Genomic DNA, 26,530 nt, shown 5'->3' with positions numbered 1-26,530 from the left:
AAAAAGACACCACCAAGATAGTAAAGAGGTAATCCACTAGAATGGGAGAAAGTATCTGCAAATCATATATCTGATAAGAGATTAATATCCAGAATATATAAAGAACTCCTAAAACTCCAAAAAAAAAAAAAATTAACAAATGGGCATTGAACTTGCAGAGACATTTCTCCAAACAAATACAAATGGCCAATAGGCACATGAAAAGATGCTCAACATCACTAATCATTAGAGAAATGCAAATCAAAACTACAATGAGCCATCACCTCACACTCATCAAAGATGGCTACTATCAGAAAAAGAGAAAATAACAAATGTTGGCAAGGATGTGGAGAAACTGGAACTCTTATGTAATGCTGGTGGACTACAAAATGATGCAACCACTATGGGAAACAGTAGGGAGGTCCTCAGAAAACTAAAAATATAACTACCATATGATCCAGCAATTCCACTTCTGGATATATAACCAAAAGAATTGAAGGCAAGCTCTCAAAGAGATATTTGCAAACTCATGTTCATAGCACTACTATTCACAATAGCCAATAGGTAGAAGCAACCCAACTGTCTTATCAACTGATAAAGGGCCAAACAAAATATGATACATACATACAATGGAAAATTATTCATCCTTAAAAAGGAAACTAATATTGTCACATGCTACAACATGGAAGAACCTTGAGGACATTAAGCTAACTGAAAAAAGCCAGGCACAAAAGACAAATACTGTATGATTCCACATGATTCCACTTAAATGAGGTATCCAGAGCAATCAAATTCATAGAAACAAAAAGGAGAATGGTGATTGCTGGGCTAGGGTGAGGGAGAATGGGAGTTGCTTAACAGAGTTTCAGTTTTGCAAGATGAAAAGAGTTCTGGACATTAGCTGCACAAAAATGTTAATGTATTTATCATTATTAAACTGTATACTTTAAAATGGTTAAGATGGTAAATTTTGTTTATGTCCACAATTAAAATTTTTAAAAAAACTTTCAATCCCCAGATTAAAAAAATTGCTCGATAACAAACCTGTTTTACAGGAAATACGAAGGGAATGTCTTCAGGATGAAAGCAAGTGACTCTAGAGAGTAATTCAAATTTATGCAAAATAAAGAATCAAAGCAATTTTGCAGGCAACTGCAAAAGATAGTATAAATGCATATTTCTCCTCCTTTCTTCCCTTCAATCATCTAAAAAGCAATTGTATGAAACAATATATATCTAATTGTACTTTGGGGCCTATAACATATAGAAATATATTTGACAACAACCACACAAAGGAGGTCAACAGAAACAGATCTGTATTGGAGTAAGGAAATGACACCAGATGAAAACTCAAAAGAAGGGGAAAAATGAAGAGTACAAAAAAGGGGACAAAAGAAGATTATAACATGATAAATTCTACCAATACCTACTTGTCATTCTCCCTTCTCTAAGATTCCTCAAAAGACGTATGATAAAAGTATTAACTATAACAGTATATTACTGGGTATATAACATATATAGACATATGTGCAACAATAATAACATTAAAAGGGGAGTAGAAAATGGAGCTATATAGGCATAAAGTTTCTATATTTCACTGGAACTAATTCCTAGTGAATATGAAGCAGGTTCTGATAAGTTAAGATGCATATTGTAAGCCCTAGAAAATAACTCAAGAATTATAATTTTAGAAATCATTAGAATTAAAATGATATGAGAGAAAGATACGTACTTAGTACAAAAGGTGGCAATATAAGGACTAAAGGAACAAAAAACATGAGACATACAGAAAATAAAAAGCTAAACAGCAGATATAAATCCAAACATATCACTAGCACTTAATGTAAATGAATTAAATGATAAAATCAAAGGCAGTTAGACTGCATGAAAAACAAGATTCAACTACATACTGTCTACAGGAGACATACTTTAGGCTGAAAATACAAACAGGTTGAAAACAGAAGGATGAAAAAAAGATTTACCACGAAAACAATCACAAAAGAGACAGAGTGGCTACAGTAATATAAAAAAAAAAATCAAAACAAAGGTTACTAAAGATAAAGAGGGACACTTCAGAATGATAAAAGGGTCAATCCACCAAGAACACGTAACAATAAAAAATATGCACCTAACATCAGAGTCCCAAAATACCTTAAGTAAAAACCAACAGAAATGAAGGGGAAAAGAGATAATCCAAAATAATTAGACTCAGAACTAAACTTGCCAAAAGTGGATGGATCAAGATTCTGTGTGTGATTCTTAAAATACTAAAAAAAAAAAAAAGAAAGAAAGAAAGAAAAGAAAAGAAAATCAGAACAAAAGTCAATGGCTTTACTATATACCAGCAATGAACAACTGGAATTTGAAATTAAAAACATACTACCATTTACATTAGCTCCCCCCAAAATTAAATACTTAGGTATAAATCTAACGAAATATGTACAAAATCTATGTGAGGGAAGCTATAAAACTCTGATGAAAGAAATCAAAGAAGAACTAATTAAATGGACAGACAGCCCATGTTCATAGTTAGAAAGACTCAAGATGGTCAACATGTCAGTTCCTCCCAACATGATGTATGGAGTCAATACAATTCAAAATCCAAGCAAATTATTTTCTGGATATTGACAAACTGGTTCTAAAGTTTACCTAGAGAGTCAAAAGACCCAGAAGAGCCAACAAAAAATTGAAAAAGTCAAAGTGGGAGAACTGATACTATCTGACTTAAAGACTTTCTATAAAGCTACAAGTAATCAAGACAGCGTAGTATTGGCAAGAGACTAGACAAACAGATCACATAACACAACAAAGCCCAGAAATAGACCCAGATAAATAGAGACAATTTATCTTTAACAAAAGAACAAAGGCAATGTAATGGAATAAAGACAGTCTTTCCAACAAATGGTGCTGGAACAACTGGACATCCACATGCAAAAAGTGAAACGAGACACAGATTTTATACCCTTCACAAAATTTAACTCAAAATGGATCATAGATGTAAATGCTGAATGCAAAACTGTAAAAACTATAAAACTAGTAGAAGATAATATAGGAGAAAACCTGGTTGTCCTTGTGTATGGGATGACTTTTTAGGTACAACACCAAAGGCACAATCCTTGAAAGAAATAATTGATAAGCTGGACTAACCAAAACTGAAAATTTTTGTTCTGTGAAAGACAATGTCAAGATAATGAGAAGACAAGCCACAGACTGGGAGATAATATTTGTATAAGACATATCTGATAAAGGCCTATTAACCAAAATACACAAAGAACTCCTAAAACTCCACAACACAAAAACAAACAACCCAGTTAGAAAGTGGGCAATAGATCACCAAAGAAGATATACAGCTGAAAAATAAGCATATGAAAAGACGTTGAACATATTATTAGCATACAATCTAGTAATCAGGCTCCTTGGGACTGACCCAGTTAGACTGAAAACATATGTCCACATAAAAACCTGCACAGGAATATTTAGCACAGCTTCACTCATAAGTGCCAAAACTTGAAAGCAACTAAGATATCCTTTAGTAGGTGAATGGATAAATAAACTGTGGTACATCCAGACAATGTAGTATTATTCAGCACTAAAAAGAAATGAGCTACCGAGTCATGAATAGATAATGGAGAAAACTATATTGTAGTATAATGGTGGATACATGCCATTATACATTTGTCAAAAACCATAGAATGTACAATACCAAAAGTGAACCCTAATGTAAAGTCTGGCTTTGGATGTGAACGTAGGTTCATCTATTGTAACAAACGTACTACACTCTGGTGTGGGCTCTTTGGTGTGGTGTGGAAGAGGCTGTGCATGTGGTGTGAGGGAAGGAGGTAGAAGGAAAATCTCTGTACTGTCTGCTCAATTTCTCTTTGAAACTAAAATTGTTCTAAAAAATAAAGTCTGTTTAAAACAACCAAAACAAAGCTCTGCTCCAGCATGCAGTGAGGAAATCATCACTCCCATCTCCACAAAAAGAAAAAAGCTGAACAAATTAAAAATCAACAAATCTTCTTACATCCATCAAAGAACTGAAATCAAGGGCAAGCCACAGTCCCCAAAATTGGAGAGACAGACAAGCAGATACAGAGAATCACAACTCAATGGAACAGAATGCCAGAAGCAGATACCACCATGGGGACCAGTACTAGGGTAGGAAAGGCTAAACTGTAATTGACAAATTGCCAGTGAGTCAGGGTAGACAACCCTGAGATCAAAAAAACTCTAGGGAAATAGTCATAGAGGGGCTCCCATACTTTTACGAATTTTACTTCCAGGAACTATACCAGATTCCGACAGTTAAGATCAGAGAAAAATCTCCTTTTGCTTTCAGCAGGGGGAGGGGAAAAAAGCCATTCTAAAATAAGTCCAGCGCATTTTGTTCTTAACAAGGCCTGACCTCAAAAGAAACTATTTCACCAGAGCCTAAGATTTTACCAAAGACTAAGTGAGGCAGAAGAAGGGAAATTACCAACTCCAGCCCCCTTCTAGTTTTCCTGTCTCACTTAAGGGAAAAACAATGAGAAACCCTAGTGAAGACCACAGCCTAGGGAAAGACTAAGACCTAATAACAGGACTATAGAACACCTCCCCTCACCCACTACCTTACCACTACATCCATAGGTCTCCGGATAACAAGGGGCTACGAATGAAAGAACAGACCTTACTTAAGAAGATGTCTTTAGGGAACCCAAAGACACCAGAGGAGTCAAAAACAAGGTCACCAAAGGAAATTTTAGCCTTTGACGCCTTCAGCTACGGCAAACAATAAACACAAAATCGCCTCTAACCAGATAAACGTAAAACTGCATACCAATGGTCTATTTATTTTAGTTCCTTCCATATCATATTTATTCAGTACATGTCTGGCTTTCAACAAAAAATTACAAGACATACTAAAAAGACAAAAACAAACAAAAGTTAGTTCGAAGAGATATCTTCAAGGCATCAGAACTAGCCTTAGATATGGCAGAGATGTTAAAAGTGTCAGTTTGTAAAGATGAAGATTCTGGAGATGGATGGTGGTGAAGGTTATAAAGCAATGTGAATGTACTTAATGTCACTTAAAAATGGTTAAAATGGTAAACTTTATGTCATTTACATGTTACCACAACTAGAAAAAATAAATAAATCAAGATGAAAAAAAGAAATGAGCTACAAAACCATGAAAAGACATCAGGAAGAACCTTAAATACAATGCACACTGCTAAGTGAAAGAAGCTATTTTGAAAAGGCTACATACATACATACTGCACGGTTCTAACTATGACTTTCTGGAAAAAAGCAAAACTGTGGAGCAGTAAAAATGTCAGCAGTTGCCAAGGTTTCAGAGGAAGGGAGGGACTAACAGAGCACAGGGATTTTTAGGCAGTGAAACTATTCTGTGTGATATGGTAATAGTTGGTATATGTCATATGTATGATAAATGATACATTTGTCAAAACCCATAGAATGTACAAAAAGTGAACCCTAATACAAATGATGGACTTTAATTAATAATAAAGTGCAAGGGGGGAGGTTATAGCTCAAGTAGTAGAGCACATGCTTAGCATGCACGAAGTCCTGGGTTCAATCCCCAGCATCTCCTCTAAAAAAAATAAATAAATAAGTTAACCTAATTACCTCCCTCCCCAAAAAACAAATGAACAGAAATAATGTATCAATACTGAATTACCAATTATAACACCTTAATGTATCACCTTAATGCAAGATGTTAATAATAAAAAAAAAAAAATAGGGGAGGGGGAAGAGATACATGGGAATTCTGTTACTTTCTGCTAAATATAAAACTGCTCCAAAAAAATAAAGTATTAATTAAAAAAACAAAAGGATAGACACCTTTTTGTCTTGTGATAAGACCAACAAGGAAATACAAGATGTGAACACTACTGTAAACAAACTATATCTATGGATATTATAGAATACTCTACCCTAGAGCAGCAGAATGCACATTCTTCTCAGCAAACATGGAACAACTCCAGGAGAGATCATATGTTAGACCACAAAAGAAGCCTCAAATCTTTTTGAATAATTGAAACTGTGGAAAATATACTCCCCAGCCAAAATGGAATAAAATTAGAAATCAGTAACAGAAGGAAATTGAGGAAATTCACAAATATGCAGAAATTAAGAGACTCCTAAATAACCAATGGGTTAAAAAAAGAAATCACAAAGAGAATTTTCAAATATTTTGAGATAGACAGCAGGTAGAAAAAACCCAAATGTCCATCAGCTGATGAATGAATAAACAAAATGCAGCATATCCATACGATGGAATATTATTGTCATAAAAAGGAATGAAATACTGATGTTATATATATACATGGATGTTTCCTTAAAACATTTTATGCTAAGTGAAAGAAGCCAGTCATAAAAGATCACATATTATATGATTCCATTTATATTCAACAGGCAAATCTAAAGAGAGAGAAAGCAGATTAATGGTTACTTAGAGAAATGGAAGCTAGAGGGGTGATAAAGTATACAGGGTTTCTTTTTAAGGTAATGAAAATGCTCTAAAATTGACTGTGGTGACAGTTGCACATATCTATTAGTATACTGAAACCCAATGAATTATGCACTTTAAATTAAGGGTAAGTTGTATGGTATATGACATATCTCAACAAAGCTGTTAAAACATGCTTTAAAATAAGCCAGTTAAGCTTTCAACAAATTAAGTATAAATAAATAAACCAAAATAAATCTAGGGAAATAGTAAAAGATGAAACTGCAATTAACAAGTTAAATGACAGAAAGCAATAGAATTAAATCTAAATCTAAGAGCTGTTTCCTAGGATGAACAAAATAAATCCATAGCTAGTCAGATAAACAGAAAAAACATAACAACACAAAATCAGGAATGAGAAATGGAAATAACCACAGATACAATGGAAAAAATAAAGAATGCTATGTAGCACTCCATTATAATTAACTACAAACCCTTGCTAAAATGATTTGCTAGAAAAATCATAAATTACCAAAATTAACCCAAGGAAAGTGAGAGTATATATAGATTTTAACCCTGAAAGGAATCCAGAGGCAAAGTAGTTTCACCAGTGATAATTTTTCAAACATGCAAGAAAAATTCTTACATTTCTTAAACTGTTCCAAGACACAGAAAAATAAAAATCTTCCCAGTGTCTTGCATGAAAACGGCATAATTCGGATGCGAAATTTGACAAAGACAGGTCAAGAAAACAATTTTTTAAAAACTTAAAACCATAATCATTATAAAATATCTGAAAATAAAATCCAGTACTTCCTTAAGAGAAAAACACACTATAATTGATAGTTTTTATCCTAAGAGCACAAGAAAGAATTAACACCAAGAATAAAATCTGTATTAATAGCTCAAAAAAGACTAAGAATTGTACAGTGTAGATAAATTTGGAGATAAAGAGCAAGAAGGAGAAGGGGTTCAGGCCTGAGTTCTTTCCTTCTATGAAATGGTAACCTGCTGATGGGAGGATGAACACTGCATGAGGGCTAGAGGATGAGAGTGAAAATGCAGAAAAAGCTGAGGGAGGAAACACAAAGATTTCCAAGCACTGTTGATGACCCAGTTAAAAGCTGGAGACTACGAGGTGAAAGGGTACGAACTTCCAATTATAGGATAAATAAGTGCTAGGGATGTAATGTACAACATGATAAATATAATTAACACTGCTATATGTTGTATATGAAGACTAAATCCTAAGACTTCTCACCACCAGAAGAAAAAACTTTTTTCTATTTCTTTAATTTTCTATGTATATGAGATGATGGATGTTCACTAAACTTACTGTGATAATCATTTCATGATGCATGTAAGTCAAATCATTACACTGTATACCTTAAATGTATACAGTGCTATATGTTAATTATATCTCAATAAAACTGGAAGAAAATAAATAATAAAAATACAAAATAAAAAGTTGGAGACCAACAATTTCTAGTGATACCAATACACACAATTATTTTCCCCAGTACAGTTCAGAAATTTAGGCTCATGAACTACAAGGAGAGGTATCTGAAATGGTCCATGTTTAGTGGTCTGCAGGACCAACATAAGACCAACAAAGAAAAGGTTCTGAAGCACCCACTTCCCTGAACTCTTAAAAAGACCCAGGTGTAAGGCTGGTCACATTTTGCATTGAACTTAAACAGTTTCATGCCTTAGCACAGTGTCACTAACCGGACTTGCGAACTTAATGAGTATCTTACACATTACCACTAGAACATCCTTATTGTCCAGTGAGAGATACATGAGAATGAATCAAATATTACAATTTTGTCATTTAACTTGAGACTAAACTGAATGAAATTAATGTTTCCTACCGCTTCTCTTCCTTTGACTCTACTGCATTAAACACCACACAACAAATTCATCTTCAAAACCTTTATAGTTCATAAATTTCTAGCAAGAGACTTAATGCCAGCAAATTTTAATGTCAGTGAACTAAAAACACTAAAAATTACCTTAATACTCTTTATATAATCTGAAAATTACCTTTAATACAGCACATCATCTATACCTTTAAATACCCTCCAGGGTAAATAGGAGAATATACAATTTCTCTCAAAAAACAAACAAAAAGCACCTCTAAGGGAAAACACTCTGGGCTCTAAGAAGCAAGATTTTCTATTACATACAGATCACTGTTAAAGAGGATAGTAATTTTTTCACACTGGCTATAGTAAGAGTTAAAGTGGTTTAATTAAAATATTCTTCTAGTAATATTAAATTTAAATATTAAAAATTATTAAAATAAGAAGTCATAGAACAGAATTGAAGTTAGGAGACCTCATCCACAAGTGTGGCTTTAATTATGACCCATATGTAGATAACTTACAACTTGAAATCTCTAGCCCAGACCCCTCCTCTAATCTCCAAAACCAAACTCACAATCTTAACACCTATCACCCCCACCCCCAACACTGGCCACCACCCCACCACAAACTTGGCCATATTTCAATTATCTGGCACAACCATTTATCCAATAACCTAACACTTGGACACCTTCTTGCCCTCATGGTCCACATCTAATTCATTATTAGTGCATTGATAATGTATAATTAGTGCTATCAGTGTGATTATTTTACTTCTTAAATATCTCTCAAATCAGTCCACTTTTCTCTACATCCCAACAACACTTCCCTATTCCAGAATATCATCATCATTTGCCCGGCAATACTGCATTCTAACTAGCATCCCTGACTTATTACTGCTGCTCCCCACTTCACCCTGCTGTCAAAGCTGTTCTCTGCTACAGTGGTCTTTCTGAAAACACAGATCTTATCATATATACCTCTTTGTTTAAAACATTTTCAGCAACTTCCCAAAATTCCCGGAATAAAGCTCCCAATCCCTCGCAGAGTACAGGAATCCTTGAAGTCGGTACTCAACCCATACTGGTTTTTGGTTCCTTGAAAATGTCATGCTCTAACAGTACCTTTCCATGCGCCTTTCGCTCAGCCAGAAGGCTTTCCTTTCCCCCTCTGCCTGGTTAATCTTAACCTGTTTTCAGATCTCAGCTCTATCAAAACTTCCTAAGGGAAGTTTTCCCCAGCTTCACTGACAAGGTCAGATTCCCTTACTGTATGTTTTCAAAGCATCTCAGCAACTAACAGTTTTTCTTTTATTTATGTGACCAACTGAATTTTGCCTGCCTTTCCCTCTAGACTCTATACACTAGAAAGGCAGAGATAAGAAATGTTTGGGTTCACCAAGGTTTCACAGCATCTAGAACAATGTGTGGTCCATGCTCAGTAGCATATGTTCAATGAATTAAGTATCAACCGGAATATTTACCAGGCAAAACAACAACTTCAGCTCTTTAATGATCAACAGTCTACGGCGTGTCCAGTAGAACTTTCTGAAATGATCAAATTATTATACATCTATACTGTCCAATTACATAGCTACTAGTCAAGTGCGGCTACTGAGCACTTGAAAAGTGGTTAGTACAATTTATATTTAATGTTAACAAATTACGTTGTAAAGAGCCACACGAGGCTGTGACTTCTGCACTGAACAGCACAGGTCTATATAGTCTTTTCCGTCTTTTCTATTGTTGTAGCTTGCTGTTACACTGTGCACAGCGGACACCTTCTGTAAGGAACCGTCCTAGACAATAAAGCCTAGGCTTCTTTTTGTCCCCACAACGTACCTTTCACAGAATAGAAACTTAATAAATGTCTGATGACTTGGTATCCGAATTGTATAGAAAAACTTTTTTTTTTTTTTTTTTGCTCTCTGAAAGGGAATTAATTAAATGCAGTTATTTTCAAAATGATCTTCAGGAGCCAACCATAAAATCAGCTGTTTCTAGTTTCTCTGACTGTTGGGAGCTGCAGCGTTAAGCCTCCAGCATTTCTAAGCCCCTCCTACAGGCTGGGGACTCCTTTATTGCTACAAAAGAGGGGGGGCCAGAGCACAGCTGGCGAGGAGCCTCTAGAGACTGACTACTCACGCGGTGTACACAATTCACACTTACTCCCTCAAGAGGAGTCCCGCCCTCCAAGCAAACTAATCTCCTACTTGTCTCCTCAACAAGATAGTCCCCGGGCAACCACCCTCTCCACCCGTACACGCCCCCTTTCTCCTCCTTCAGGGTATGATAAGCCCCACCCCCTCCCCGAAGCTTTTCTTTAACTACCCACGTTGGGAATCCTGTCTCCTCCGAACATCAGGTGCAGTTCAAAACAGCCGGGACCCGTCGATGGGGAGGGAACAAGAGAGGTCTTTGTCAGAAAGAACGGGAAACTGTAAGCAGTCGGCCGGAACCTGGACAAGAACAGGGGCCCAGGAGGCGAGACAGCCCCTACTATCCTTTAAAGGCGCGCGTATTATCTGTCAGGCACCGGGACAGGCACCGAGCGGGAAGGAGCCGGCAGGAAGGAGCCCAGGGACCGCCCGCCACCCGGCCCGACGGCGGCCCACACGGTCCCCGGCTTCGGCGCACCTGCTCCGGCCTGCTCAGCTCGCCCTCGGAGTAGCGGTGCCTCGGGAGCGACGGCGGCGGCAGCGACCCGCCGGGGTGCGCCTGCAGCCAGGCCTTGGCCTCCTCGTCGTCCTCGTCGTCCGTACTCTCCCGACGCTGGCTCTCAAAGTTAAAGTCCGCGTCCAGCCTGCGCCCCTCCTCTTCCTCCACCTCCTCCACCATCACCACCTCATCCTCTTCCAAGTTCTCCGCCTCCTCCGCCTCCTCCTCCTCCTCCTCCTCCTCCTCCTCCTCGAGCTCGCCCGGCCACGGCAGGTCCTCCGGCTCCATGTTGGTGTCTCACTCTCGGAGGCTGAGGAGGAGGGGGGAGGGAAGGGAGGAGGAGACAGCCGACCGGCTGTTGCGGCCGCGCGCAGGCGCAAAGGCCACTGCCGCCTCCCGCCCCGCGGCGCGGCGCCTCGAACGGGGCGGGGCAGGGAGTGAGCGCGCGCGTTGCCAAGGACGCCCCGCGGGGGCGGGCGGGAAGGCCCGAGGTGCCTGGCTGGCTGCTGCGACGCCGACGCCTCCCCCTCGTCACGGCCTGGGATCTTGCTCACAGTGCTGAAAGCTCACAATAAACGCGGTCTGGGCTCCTGTCCCGGGAGGGGAGTCAAATTTAGTTCTTGACTGGGCTGGGCCAAAACTGGATTTTGCCCCTGCACCGTAGGAAGAGCAGACCCTGGGACAAGCACAAGATAACCAAACTTGCTAATTATAAATGTTTAAAGACCGAGTGCCTAATGTATGACAGGCTGTATCATGGGCACTTGAACCTAACGGTGGAAAAGTGTCAGAAGCAGTAGAGGGGTTAAGTAAGAACTGGGCTCTGGTATCAGAAAGATGGGAGTTTGAATCCTAACACGACCACTTAGCAGTGAGACTAAGCCCCGGGGAGACGAGTGTAATAGGCCATCTCAGGATGGTTTTGATAATTAAAGGAGGTAACCGATGTAAACGACTTAGTGGTAGGTATTATTCGTTGATTATTGTACAGTAACATTAAATACTTAGAGTTCTGTGAGACAAGGATTATTACCCTTTTGTATTTGAAGAATTTAAGGCTCAGAAAAATAACTTGTGCAAAGTCTCTTACCTAGTAAGTGGCTGGCAGCGCTATCCCAGGTCTTCTGTAAGTCCACTAACTGCCCTCGTCCAGGCCTATCAGCTAATAAAGGAAAAGAGAGCAAACATTTATGCTGATAGTACATACATTTTGGGGCTAGTAATGATTTTGAAATGCTTTAGAAACAAAGATTTCTCCACCTACCACTTAAGAACCCCTACAAAATGAATGACAAATTAGAGAATCTTGAAATGCTTTGCTATTACCTAAGGAGATAGCCACAATTAAAATGGAGTTCAGCAAAAATTCTTTATGGTTTTACTCAAAAGCAGAGACACATTGGCAATAATACTGATAATTTAGGGATATTGCCAAGGATGTGGGTCCTATAAACCAATGACTCAATCCTGGGAAAACTTCAAAGGTAGAATATGCACTGGAGCCCAAAGCCTCAGGGCTCCTTGAAACACCTCTAAATGAACTGTGAGTACATTCAAATACAATTCATGAGCTAGGTTGAGGCTTTTCCTTGCTGGAGAGGCATGGCTGTAATGGTAGGGAAAAAATTGCTTTATTTTATATTTCTGACTTGAGAAATCCCAATGTACCTTTCCAGTAACCGAATCACACATTTCACTGATACTGTCACTAAATAATTCTGTAAAGATTACCATTCACTTAGAAACCCCACTGTCCTTATCATCCACAAATATCAGGAAAAATAAAGAGAACTAGTAGAATTATAAAACTACCCATCAAAGGTCTCAGAAACCCTGAAACTTCCAAGGCCCAAAGAACTTCTACTTACCTTGATAGCAATAACATGAACCATCCTAGGACTTACATAACTCCTTCGGAGTTAATAACAGGCTGCCTCATGTATCTGGGAATTACTTGCAGTACTAGACTACCTTAATACAAGCTGATATGACTAATTGCTGCAGGGAACCCACACAATAACTCCTGCTTTATCAACGATGGGTAGAAGCTGCGTTTCCAAAGCACCCACCGAAGCAGCCTTTGCATGATCTGAAATGGAGATTTGGGCTTTCTGAAAAAATATCAGAAGAAAATTTCCCTTGAAACTCAGTGGAAAAGACCTTATTAGGCACTGTTAACAACTGATCCAGCAGTAAAATTCCAAGGCATTGATCTTGGCTTAATGTTTCCCAGCCAAAAATACATTCATCATTTTTCCTCACTACTGGACATCCATTCCACTGGAAGATCTCAGACTGAAAATTCTGAGTACAGAAATGGACAGCTTGTGCCCATGACAACAGAACAAAATTAATTTTATGATTCTTCAGCATCCTTTACCCTACCACTAATCTTGACTATTATTTGACCACCTTTTTTTTTATTGAAGTTTAGTTGATTTACAATGTTGTGTTACTTTCTGGTGTACAGCATAGTGATTCAGTTATACATACATATTCTTTTTCATATTCTTTTCGCTATAGGTTATTAAAAGATATTGAATGTATTTCCCAGTGCTATACATTAGGACCTTATTGTTTATCTATTTTGTATACAGTACTTTGTATCTGCCAATCCCAAACTGCTTATTTATCCCTCCCCCTCTTTCCCCTTTGGTAACCATAAGTTTGTTTTTTATGTCTGTGATTCTTTTTCTGTTTTGTAATAAGTTCTTTTGTATCATTTTTTAAGATTCCACATATAAGTGATATGATATTTGTCTTGGTCTGACTTACTTCACTCAGTATGATAATCTCTAGGTCCATTCATGTTGCTGCAAATGGCATTATTTTATTCTTTTTTTATGGCTGAGCGTATATATATGTGTGTATATGTATATGTGTATATATATACCCACACACACACACCATATCTTCTTTATACAATCATTTGTTGATGGACATTATGGACATTTATGTTGCTTTCATGTCTTGGCTATTGTATATAGTGCTGCTATGAATGTTGGGGTGCATGTATCTTTTCGAATTGGAGTTTTCATCCTTTCCAGATATATGGCCAGGAGTGGGATTGCTGGATCATATGGTAAATCTATCTTTAGTTTTTTAAGGACTCTCCATACTGTTTTCCACAGTGGATGCACCAAAGTACACTCCCGCTAACAATGAGGAGGGTTCCCTTTTCTCCACAGCCTCTCCAGCATTTATTGTCTGTGGACTTTTGAATGATGGCCATTCTGACTGGTGTGAGGTGATACCTCATTGTAGCTTTGATTTGCATTTCTCTGATAATTAGCCATATTGAACACCTTTTCATGTGCCTATTGGCCATCTGTATGTCTTCTTTGGAGAAATGTCTGTTTAGGTCTTCTGCCCATTTTTTGACTGGGTTGCTTGTTTTTCTGTTGAGTTCTATGAGCTCTTTGTATAGTCTGGAAATTAATCCTTTATCAGTCTAATTATTTGCAAATATTTTCTCCCATTCTGGAGGTTATCTTTTCATTTTGTTTATGGCTTCCTTTGCCGTGCAAAAGCTTATACATTTTATTAGGCCCCATTTGTTTACTTTTGCCTTTATTTCTTTGAGAGGCCAGAGGTAATTAGGTTTATTTATTTATTTTTAGAGGCAGTTCTGGGGATTGAACCTAGGACCTTGTGCATGCTAAGCATGCACTCTACCATTTGTGCTATTTTAAGGTTTCTGATCTCCTAGTTTAAGATGGCATTGCTATCCCCACCTCCTCCATCATTCTCTTGTGCTTAGGAGGCACAGTGTACTCAGAATCACCGCTCTCTTTTGGTGACTAAAGCTCTCTGCTCCTGCACTGACTGCATCCTTCCCTGGTTTCTTCCTTCCCAGAGGAACATATTCATCAGTGATTAGCCAATGCCCCAGGGACCCCTCCCCTTCTCTACTTCCATTACCTTCTGCTACCCGAGACCTACATCCCCAGGATAGAAGAAACGAAAGGGTTAATGCCTGTTATAGCTTGAGCCTCTGGTTTGATTGGTCTATACCCTTGCAATTCTAGCTGTTACATATTTTTAATACCACCACTACCTGGGGACAAAGGGGAGATGAGGCACTATTTGAAGAAGGAACAGAACCAATGAATTGAGAGATTACTATTAACTTAGGCTTACTTGAAGCCAGAGGTTAGTGAAGTTTTTAGTTTGTAGAAATATTGTGAATCTGCAGCTTGCCAGAGCTGTGCTCAGGGCAATCCATGGAAAGAGTCTCTGATAATCTTTGAACCAGAACATTTGAAGCATGTGGACCAGTATGGCAGTAACAGGAGTCATTAAACTAAGCCTACTGCCTGTGAAAGAATTGCAGGGTCAGCTGGCTTTCTCCCACCAAGATTCAGATTTTTAAACCCAAGCCTTTGAAGGTTCAGGCTTTTGTTTTTAAATGAGAAAAGAATATACACAGGCAGATTGCCTCAGGTAGTCAGGTTATAACGCAGCTAATCAAGTTACATTCTTCTTTAGCTACCTTTTAGTCCTATAAGAGTCTACATAACCTGGCTTCTACCCAGATACCTCCATATCTAAACTCCTGCCCATCCTTCTTGCTGATCCCACTCCACCCACACTGGTCTCCTCACTGTTCCACAATATGCAAAGCCCACCCCACCTCAGGGCTCTTGCACCTGCTATTCCAGCTGCTGGAACACACCACCCCAGAGTCTCTGCTCACATTATCAGAGAGGCCTTCTCTAATAACCCAATACACCCACACCCTTACCCAGGCTTTGTTTTTCTTCTTAGCACTTATCACCACCCAAAATTTGTTATTGTCTTGTTTATTGCCCCCTCCGCCACTGGGATGTAAATTCTGAGAGAAGGAATTCTGTCTGTTTTGCATGCTACCATGTGCCGAGTGCCTAAAACAGTGCCTGGCACAAAAGGAGGTGCTTGGTAAACATTGTTGAATGAAATGAATGGAGATTGTATTGAATTGGCTGGTCAAAGGATTCTGAATAGAACTTCAGAATAAATTTGGTTTCACTGAAGCTGATAAAGATGTCTGCCTACTAGGGAACCTTTAATTTTCTCTCCCAGCTGGTTCCTGGGGGTATTAGGTGAGCAGAAAATGAAATGCATCTCAGGTACTTGAGTGGGTGGAGAGGAAGCTGATTATAACCTGCAGGTGACTGCTAGTGGCAAATGTCCCTTAGAATGAGTTATTTCCACTGATGGCTAAATTAATAGCTTCATTTTTTATAATGCTTTTATCATCAGAAAAAGAAATTATAAAAGTTAATATGTGGCATATGTAGAGGGAAATTTTGTTTTATACATGCCTCTGTGTGTATGTATATATATACATATATAATAATTTTAGTATATGACAAACCAGTGAGGACAACCTAGATTATGCAGTAAGTTTGTATTCTTGTGACTACAAAATTACCGTCTCAACTCACTGACCCCCTTGAGGGTTGCTACCGCACTACTGAATCACAACAGGATGCTACTGTCAGCAATTGGGTACTTGACAGTGGTGGTAGCCAGATCAAATTTAGAGAAGGGAAGCCCATATTGTTGAGTTCATACATAGTATCCATCCCTGCCACCAGGACCACTTTCTTCAGGTGCCCATGAACATGCTCTGGAATGTATTCTAGGCACCTGCTAGCCATAGAAATTTTCTGTTTCTCCACTGAATTCCATGAATTACTACTTTCCTCTTCCTCAATATTAATTGGAGTCTGTCTTTTGCCTTATCTTGGTCTGATGATCAATTCCAAATAGCCCATATTTCTTCGAGGGCCTTTTACTTGGAACACACTCTCAGGTACCAATTTCTGTTCCAACTGGTGTTCTTTGGATATAAGCAATAGAGATGACTCTGGTCAACTTAGTTAAAAGAAATTTGTTGAAAAGATACAGTCTAGCTAACATACTATATGAATTAGAACTCCCAGTCAAATCACAGAATTGTGAAAGGTAAGAAATTGTTGTTGTTTTAAGCTATTAAATTTCTTAATGTTTTCTTTTTATATTGACATATAATTGATTTACAATGTTGTATTAATTTCTGGTGTACAGCATAGTGATTCTTTTCATATTCTTTTAAATTATAAGCCATTACAAGGTATTGAATATAGTTCCCTGTGCTATAGAGTAGGACCTTGTTGTTTATCTATTTTGTATATAGTAGTTGGTATCTGCAAATCTCGAAATCCCAATTTATCCCTCCCCACCCATTTCCTTCCCTGCTAACCATGTTTGTTTTCTATGTCTGTGAGTCTGTGTCTGGTTTGTAAATAAGTTCATTTGTCTCCTTGGGTTTTTTTTTTTTAAGATTCCACATTGTATGGTATTTTTCTTTCTCTTTCTGGCTTATTTCACATAGTATGACGATCTCCAGGTCCACCTATGTTAAGCCATTAAATTTTGAGGTGCTCTGTTACACAGCATCAGATAACCAAAACACCCACTTTATACAAAATAGTAGAAAAAAATACATGGGAAATTAAAATGTATAGCTCTAAAAAGATATTGATTTACATATATGTAATTACATATGCACATGCATAATATGGGGAAAAATAAGATGGCTGCTAGCATCCTCCTTTCCATAGCTGGGCACAAGTTACACAACACGACTATAATACTGTAATGTCTATTTCATGTTCCCTTTCAGCATGCGTCTCAGCCAGCTGGGCTCTTTTACCCTTGGGGTGACCCAAACCACCATTTCTGAGGGGTCCTACCAATATAGGATTGCTCTAACCTCCCATTAACTTTTATTACAGGGTATGTCATTGTTAGGAAATGTTCCAGAAGGTCACTTGTATTCCAGGCATATTCTTCTCTCACTCAATTCTATAGCAGTGTTCCTGTTTCTCTTTGATAATAATATTTCCCTCAGATAATCCTCAGCCAAACACTAATCTCCTTTTTGTCCTGTTAATCCAGGTACATAAGGAGCACAAAATGGTCAGGTGACAGTTTCAACTGTCAGGTGAGTGGAGCCCTTATTGTGTCCAATGGCGGAAAAGTTAATCCCTTGGGTACTAAGACCTCTAAACCAATAGAGCCAAAAACTGAAGGAACAAGAAGCAAACATTTAGATGTAATATTGAAAAGTAACACTACCACCGTCACCCCTTAGGTTCCGGGATGTGTTCTGACCGTAGGAGAAAGAGCACGGGATGTTAGTGACTAGTTCAGAGCACGTATAGCCCCCACCCCTACCCCACGACGGCCCCAGGTGTTTCCCAGCTGCTTCAGTAACTGAGTTTAATTGGCCACTTAGCCGTATTATAAGCTCAGCTGTGCCTGGGTGATGCGGTACATGATAAGACCACCAATTTCTGTATGTACCAGCCCATTGCCTTCTTTCTTAGCTGGAAACAGTGTTGTGCAGAACACCATGACCAGGAATAAGGTGTTCAGCACTTTCAAGGATGATGTTTGTAGCAGAAGCGTGATAAGTAAGAAAGACAATTCTCTATTTAGAATAAATGTCTATTGTAGTATGGACCATGACTGGCAGGGATCCAATAAATCAATCTGCCAGCAGGTGGCTGGCTGGTCTGTTCAGATTATGTTATCACATTAGGTGCTCACTATGGGTTGATTTGGTTGATTGGTTTTGGGTTTTCCCCCAGCTTTATTGAAATATAATTGACATATAAAATTGTGTAAGTTTAAGGTTTACAACATGATGGTTTAATACATGTACATATTGTAAAAAGATTACCACAATGAGGTTAATTAACACATTTATCACTTCACATAATTACCATTTTTGTATATATGTAATATTTCTTTTTCTACTCATTTATCAGCGGACGCTTAGGTTGTTTTCCTGTCTTTGCTATTGTGAATAATGCTGCAGTGAATACGGGGCAGAGATCTCTTCAAGACAGTGATTCCATTTCCTTCAGGTGTATACCCAGAGTTGGGATTGCTGGATCATACAGTAGCTGTATTTTTAATTTTTTGAGGAACCTCCATACTGTTTTCCATAGTGGCTGTATCAATTTACATTCCCAGTAACAGTGAGTGCCCAAGGTTTCCCTTTTCTCCACATCCCCACAGCTCTTGTTATCTGACCATTAGTTTTTGCTGTTGGAAGACTGAGCACTCAGCACTGGTAAAAGATAGGTTTACATTGATGGTGAGGGTCCATAGTATTGAGTCCATGCATTGCCTCCATCCCTGGTGCCATGGACACTTAGCTCATGAACTCATTGCTCACGCTAGGTACAGAGGCTGACTGAAGTCCAGAGTAGATTATCTTATTTATCCAATTATTAAGAGCCTCATCCACTTTGGAGATCTCTTAATGAGCATTCTTACAGCACACAAATATCCTCACATTCTGAGACCATCTCTCTTTCCTAGACCTACTTGTCTTCAGCCTTCTAATCCTGTTCCTCTCAAGTCTCTTCATTGTCTGGACAGACAATTAATTGAGGTACATTCATACTTCTCCTCTAGGCAAAGAGGAAATAGAATGAACCAATATAAGTTCTGCCCACTAGGCAGATTTCCCTTCACCACTGCTCCTTAAGGGCCACCCTACATGGGGCTGTAATGCCGCTGTATTCATTTCTAGCTACTGACAATATATTGTCAGGTGCCAGCTGTAAACTAGGCTCAGAATTTTCCTCTTCCATCAGCTGGTCACAAGGTCCTTCCCAAGAGGCCAGAAGTGTGGGTTGAGGAATAGCTGGATGTGAAATGCAAGCAGAGAACTAGCTGAACTATTTCAAAACACAGGAAAAAAAAAAAAAAAGAATTGATCAATATAGAGTAATGGACAGATAATGTGAAATAAAGGGAATAGAGCAAAATGTTAATTGCAGAATCTAAGTGGTGGGTATATGGGTGCTCCACTGTACAAGTCTTTCAATTTTTCTATATGTTTGAAATTTTTAATAAAGTGTCGAAAAACAATAGGTTGGCTGGGAATACTGGCCCCTACTTACTCAACTGAATTCTGCCTCCCAGAGCTGTTAGAGCCCAGTTTTGTACATATTACTTCTGCTTGATGATGAAGTGCTGCTAGGCATACCCCTCTTCAGGGCATGATAGATTGAGTAACACACCATTCATGATGATAAGTCAGCTTTCATGGTCATTTGGTACTACAGTCAATTTAATCTCTACCAGCCTTGAGCAAGCTATAGTCTCAAAAGGAAAAGAATGATTTTCCCAGTAGGATTTTGTTTTGCTCCAAAATCTTAAGGGGCTACACTGTGATTCTTATATCCAGATTTTTCACAAGCTTTATACAGTATCTCAAACTGCCACAAACACTTCAAGCACCATTAGATAGTTTGGGTCATAAGGGCTAGATGACAGAGTAGCTTAGACAAGCTGAACTGTTCTCTTATTCTGGATTTGATCCAAATCAAGTATTAGGTTCCAGGTTATTCAGTCAATGGGTTCGCGTACAGATTACTCAGTAAATGTGGTATCTGTTGCCCCCCAAACCGAGAATGATACGCTATATATTGAATCTTTTTCTTAAAGGTAGGGATGGAAGCTGGGGTTTTTTATGCAACTTATTTTTCATTTTGAAGATGATGTCTCAACATTCCCCAGGCAGTTGGAGTCCGGGACACTTCTTTGAGGTGATACATTGGAATTTTTGTCAATTTCTTGCCACTCCCTAGTATGTATATATCTCATCAGGGAGTTGAGGAGACCTGCTGCTTACTGCTCTCTAGTTTTATAAGAATGAATGTCATTAATGTATTGGAGCAATGCAGTATCTAGTAAGATGGTGAGATAGTCAATCCCCATAAACATCAGATTATGACCCAATACTGAACACAAGTAGCTCTGAATCAAGAGAATAGAGCTATACAACTGACCTTCTAGGTGAAAGCAGTCGCCTCTTCTGTTGTTGGCTTATTGGGAAATAGGGAAAAAGCAATTTCAAGATCAATAGCAGCCTACCAGGTACCAAGGGCTGTTGATTTTTCTCGGATAAAGAGGTCACATTTGAATCAGCAGCTACAAAAATAAAGTTACTATCTGATTAAGTTTATGATAATCCAAAAAAAAGTATCCAAAACACACATCAAACAGGTGAGTGAAATGGAGATAAGAATCGCCAATTAACCAACTATAAATATTCCAAGTCTTCTATGGCACCTAGTCACCAAAATTCCCCCAATGGACATGACATTGTCTTTAGTTTATAATTTTGGTAGGGAGAAAACTCTTAAGAACTTCCACTTGGTCCTTTCTACCGTAAAAGGCATGATTTCATGGGTTAGAGAGCAAAATGTATATATATATTTTTTTCTTTTTTTTTAACCAGTAGCTAAGTACCTCTATCCCAACTATAAACTCGAGAACTAGGAAAATAAACACAGGGTGGATCTGAAGACCCATTGGGTCATTGTGAGAAGAATGACAGCCAAACTTCATCACATACCTCTCTTAAGTGGACCACAGTAGAATTTGAGTCCCTTAAGGATTAACTCTGGCTCTGAGGCAGTAACTAATAATTCCCAAGAGGTCTGGGTGTTTATCTTTCCCTAGATTCAGTTACCATGGTAATAGGCATGAATCCCCTTGGGAAAGACTAAGGAAAAAGAGTTTCGTATACATCTAAGTTATCACAGCATCCTTCCACAAGGGTTCCTTCATTCAAGTGGTCCTCGGACAATGAACTGATTAGGAAATGGAAAAAGGGTAAAAGGCCATGACTCCTCATTGTGATGGCTGATGTCAGGACTCTTTTAATATATCTAAAGATTTTTTTCCTGTTTTCACAATTTAAGTAGAAACTTAGTAGATGGTCTGTTTTGGCCATGAGTAGGCACTATCAAAGTCAAACTATTCTGTTACACTGGTCGGAATGGCCATCATCAAAAAGTCTACAAATTATAAATGCTGGAGGGGGTGCGGAGAAAAGGCAACCATCCTACACTGTTGCTGAGAATGTGATTTGGTGCAGCCACTATGGAAAACAGTATGGTAGTTCCTTAAAAAACTAAAAATAGAGTTATCATGTGATCCAGCGAATCCCACTCCTGGGCATATATCTGCAAAGGATGAAAACTCTAATTCAAAAAGATGCATGCACTCCAATATTCGTAGCAGCACTATTTACAATAGCCTGGAAGCAACCTAAATATATAATGGAATATTACTCAGCTATAAAAAGAAGAATAAAATAATGCCGTTTGTAGCAACATGGATGGACCTAGAGATTATCATACTAAGTGAAGTAAGTCAGACAGAGAAAGACAAATATCATATGATATCACTTATATGTGGACTGTAAAAAAAATTGATATAAATGAACTTACTTACATAACAAAAATAAACTTACAAACATGGAATCAAACTTATAATTACCAAAAGGGAAAAGGAGGAGGCATAAATTAGGAGTTTGGAATTAACAGATACAAACTACTATATATAAAGTAGATAAACAACAAGGACCTATTGTATAGCACAGGGAACTATATTCAATATCTGTATGAATATATTAATAATCTGTAATGGAAAAGAATCTGAAAAAGTACACACGTATAGATGTATATATAAAACCGAATCACTTTGCTGTATGCCTGAAGCTAATACAACACTATAAATCAAGTATACTTCAATTTTTAAAAAGTCAAACTATTTTCTAGGATTACTTGCTGCCTATTATGGTAGCCATGCTCTTATTTTTCCATTGGTTAAGTGGCACTCTATAGCCTCTGCCATTCTGGTTTATGATTATCTACACTGAAATCAAGAAATGCATTGCAATAGCAGAGTATCTCATCTCATCCTGACCTTACAGAGGAGAGCTACTGTGGTTCCTTTTAGAGACGTGTGGCTCTCCGCACCAGTGTATTTTCTATGCCATAATGAAAGGAATGTTCTCTGAGCCTTCTTGAGCAATTTAATTAGGAAAGGGGTGAGTGACTGATAAATCCACATTTAATAAATCCACCCCATAATCCCCAAATACCAAAGTCTTTTGATTTCTCTATGTCATATCAAAGAGTTTCTGGTATCTCAGTTTCATGTAGCATAAGCCACATCAGGTTTCAATCAACCAATCAAGCAGTTAGATCCTCTAAAATTAAATAAATTTATGTCAATGTAGAATTGTGTCCCTAATCTCTTGAACTCCATGTTCACACGTATTATCCATTTTGTGTTCAAATAAATTACAAAATTTTGCAATTCTGCTAAGTAATGTTTAACTTTGTAATTGGTCCCTTGGGGCATGAGACACTATGACGTTATTTATACGTCTGGATGTAATCAGAGGGGATAAGAGGGGTATGAGGAAAATCGGCATTCACTTGCAAGGGAACTATCCCAGGTGAAGTCATAAGAAAGGCTTTTCAACCAGGGCATGGAGAGGCACATCAGACAAAGGCAGGGAAGGGGGGCTTCTGCTGTCAAGAGAAGCTCAGTGGGACTTAAGCTTCTTGGTATCAGCCAGATCCTCCCACTTCCCCATTCCAATCTCATGGTGCTACCCTTTCCCGATGGATGCCCCAACTTTTGCCTGAAACATTAGACAAGACTATAGATTGAACCTACGTTAATCCAACAACCCATTCAGCCGTGTGAGATTCTTTTAGGGCAGTCATTAGAACTCCTTGGTTCTCTAACTATGCCTTGAATTAAGAATTGAAAACCCAGAGACTTTCATTTTCTTTCTTTAAGCACATCTAGAAACAGCCAGCACAAGCCACAGCCTTCATATTCCCTATGCCCTTCACATGGTCTGTGATGGCAGCCAGTTTGATCACTAAGGCATTGTCTTCAATGTGTACTTTTCACTCCGGGTAACCACAGATGACAGTTGAGGTAACTGTTCGCAACTGTGTACGATGCACCATTCCAGCTACCTCATTCTCTTAAACAGATCGTCGCAGCTTTCAACTGCAGCCAGGTCAGACGACCAATCCCACTTTCTGATTTCACTGAGGTAGTATTGTCTGCAGTCACAGCTGATGCTGTTCAGGATTATTTGTTTTATCTAGCACGTTTTAATGAAGAGAGATTTGTTATATAATATTATCTTAAGAATTTCCAGGAAATTTTGGATGATAACGTAGCCAGGACAAACATTCAACCTCATTGTGGAAGGTCCCAAGGGAAATTCCACTCCCACTGCTACCATTTATAGACACGTACAAGGCTAGAGACAAGACAGTAGAAAGGAGTTCCAACACTCCTTTCCTGCAAAGAATCAAGTGCTTCACTGCATAGACACAACCACTTCTCACATAGCTCATGTGTTGCAACTGATCCTGCACAGGTGTATTAACTTGGATGGACTAATTGGAGTCTGGGATTTTGTTTTTGTTTTCCACCCTTGCTTCTACGGGAAAGCATGCTAGAAGAGAGTGCAGCGGATACTGAATGACCCGATCTTCATTCCTGCCACAATCAGAAACACTTTTTGCCCAGTAAATATATTCCTGAGAAACAAAAGCATTCACATGTAAAGATCTATGTAAGAGTGTCTATTACAGGTGCTTTTGTAGCAGTAAAAATCCGTAAACAAAGTGAAGCCCCAACCCTAAGAACATGGTTGAATTAATTACAGCCCATGCACATCCAATGTTATCATTAAAAAGAAGGAAATAGAGTCCTATGAGGTGACTTAAAGCGATTTCCTTAGGCTGCTGTTGACAGAAAAGCAAACTGAAAAAAAAAAATGATCTTGTTTTTGCCAAAAAGAATGAAAAGAATATACAATGCATAATGTACATGATTATATGAATGTAATTTAAAAGCTGCAGGAAAAGAGGCACTAAGTTTAGAACATGGGTTATCTGAGGAGACATGGAGTGATATATGTACGAGGGAAGGGAAGACCACACCAAGGGGGAAAGAGGAAAAGACAGACTACATTTGAAAATTGCGTGATGGATTCTGGGAAGGTGACAATGGCAGCATCAGCATAGTTTTTCAACCTCGACAATCTCCACATAACAACAGCAGATCGACTAGATAGCAAAACCAAAGCACATGAAAAATATTTACAACTAGGTTTGCCAGATTTAACAAATAGAAATACAGGATGCCCAGTTAAATTGGAATTTCAGATAAACAATGAATAATTGTTTAGTACAAGTATGTCCAAATATTTCATGGAAATAGAAACGCTAGGTCTAAAAGGGGGAGGGGAACAGAACCAGAAAAATCCCAGAAAGCAGACCACAGTATTTTTTAACATTACACAAAAGCAACAGAAGAGGGAGCTCTATTAAATTAGAAATGCTTTCCTGAACTCCATCTTATTTCTTTATAAGTCCAGGAAAACTGATTTCACACAAAAATAAGAAGCAGAATAGTATCAAGGTCAAATCCCACATAAAATTATTTTAAGCAAAAAGGGATAAGAAGCATAATAATGGCCCCTAAAACAATGAAAGCAACCAAAAAGACATGGCCACAAAGCAAATAAAAATTATACTGTTTCAAAATAATTATCATTAAGAAAATTAGAGAAAACACACAAAAAATAAATTTGAAAAACTCAGAAATTAGTTGACAGAACTTAAGGAAGAATAAGAATCAAAAGGAAAAAATCATTTCATAAATAAAAACTAAACTAGAAAGAACACAAGAGCAAGTAAATGCAACAGATAATACATCAAGAGAAATAGAAAATGAAAAAGAGGGAAAAACTTATTTGATCAGAAAGAAATGAAGAGGGAGAAAGGGTGTATAGCTCAGTGGTTGAGCTCGTGCCCATCATGTACAAGGTCCTGGGTTCAGTCCCCAGTACCTCCATTAAAGATAAATGAATAAGAACCTAATTACCTCCCTCCCTTCCCAAGAACCACCCCCCCAAACAAAACAAACAAACAAACAAAAAAGAAATGAAGGGGTGGGTAATAGCTCAGGGGTACAGCACATGCTTAGCATGCACAAAGTCCTGGGTTCCATCCCCAGTACCTCTATTAAAAAAAAAATAGAAGAAAAAAATATTTTTAAAAAATTTTATTGAGTTACAGTCAGTTTATAATGTTGTGTCAATTTCTGGTGTTCAGCACAGTTTTTTAGTCCTACATGAATATACACATACTCATTTTCATATTTTTTTCACCGTGAGCTACTACAAGATCTTGTATATATTTCCCTCTGCTCTACAGTATAAACTTATTTATCTATTCTATATATACCTGTCAGTATCTACAAATCTCAAACTCCCATTGTGTCCCTTCCCACCCCCTCCCCACTGACAACCACAAGTCTGTATTCTATGTGAGTCTGTTTCTGTTTTATATTTAAGTTCATTTGTCTTCTTCTTCTTCTTCTTTTTTTTTTTTTGATTCCACATATGAGTGATATCATATGGTATTTTTCTTTCTCTTTCTGGCTTACTTCACTTAGAATGACATTGTCCAGGGACATCCATGTTGCTGCAAACGGCATTATGTTGTCATTTTTTATGGCTGAAACTGTTCATTGTATAGTTGGAATTCATTGTATTTCATTGTATAAACATACCACAACTTCTTTATGCAGTGTCAATGGATATTTAGGTTGTTTCTATGCCTTGGCTATTGTAAATAGCGCTGCTATGAACATTGGGGTGCAGGTGTCTCTTTGAATTAAGGTCCCTCTGGATATATGCC

The 26,530-nt window shown here is 38.1% G+C and overlaps 1 protein-coding gene and 1 long non-coding RNA gene across 4 annotated transcripts in view; one reads left to right on the top strand and one right to left on the bottom strand.

Annotated features, from left to right (window-relative positions):
* The window catches only part of ALMS1 (ALMS1 centrosome and basal body associated protein), a 139,946-nt gene extending 128,709 nt beyond the window's left edge, over window positions 1-11,237 (bottom strand). For all 3 annotated transcript variants that reach the window (XM_032497834.1, XM_032497835.1, XM_032497836.1), the window contains exon 1: window positions 10,929-11,237. In XM_032497834.1, coding sequence (XP_032353725.1) covers window positions 10,929-11,237 — 309 coding nt within the window. The remainder of the gene's footprint in view (window positions 1-10,928) is intronic.
* Window positions 1,542-24,766, top strand: LOC116669034. The gene is made up of 3 exons (XR_004326411.1): window positions 1,542-1,617; window positions 23,803-23,805; window positions 24,755-24,766. It is a non-coding gene; the product is annotated as an uncharacterized LOC116669034 (long non-coding RNA).
* The last annotated feature ends 1,764 nt before the right edge of the window (window positions 24,767-26,530 follow it).

This window comes from Camelus ferus, chromosome 15 (genome assembly GCF_009834535.1).
Source record: "Camelus ferus isolate YT-003-E chromosome 15, BCGSAC_Cfer_1.0, whole genome shotgun sequence".
Lineage (NCBI taxonomy): Eukaryota > Metazoa > Chordata > Mammalia > Artiodactyla > Camelidae > Camelus > Camelus ferus.
Note: the sequence above shows the minus strand (reverse complement) of the source record. Positions and strands in the feature narration are given on the sequence as shown.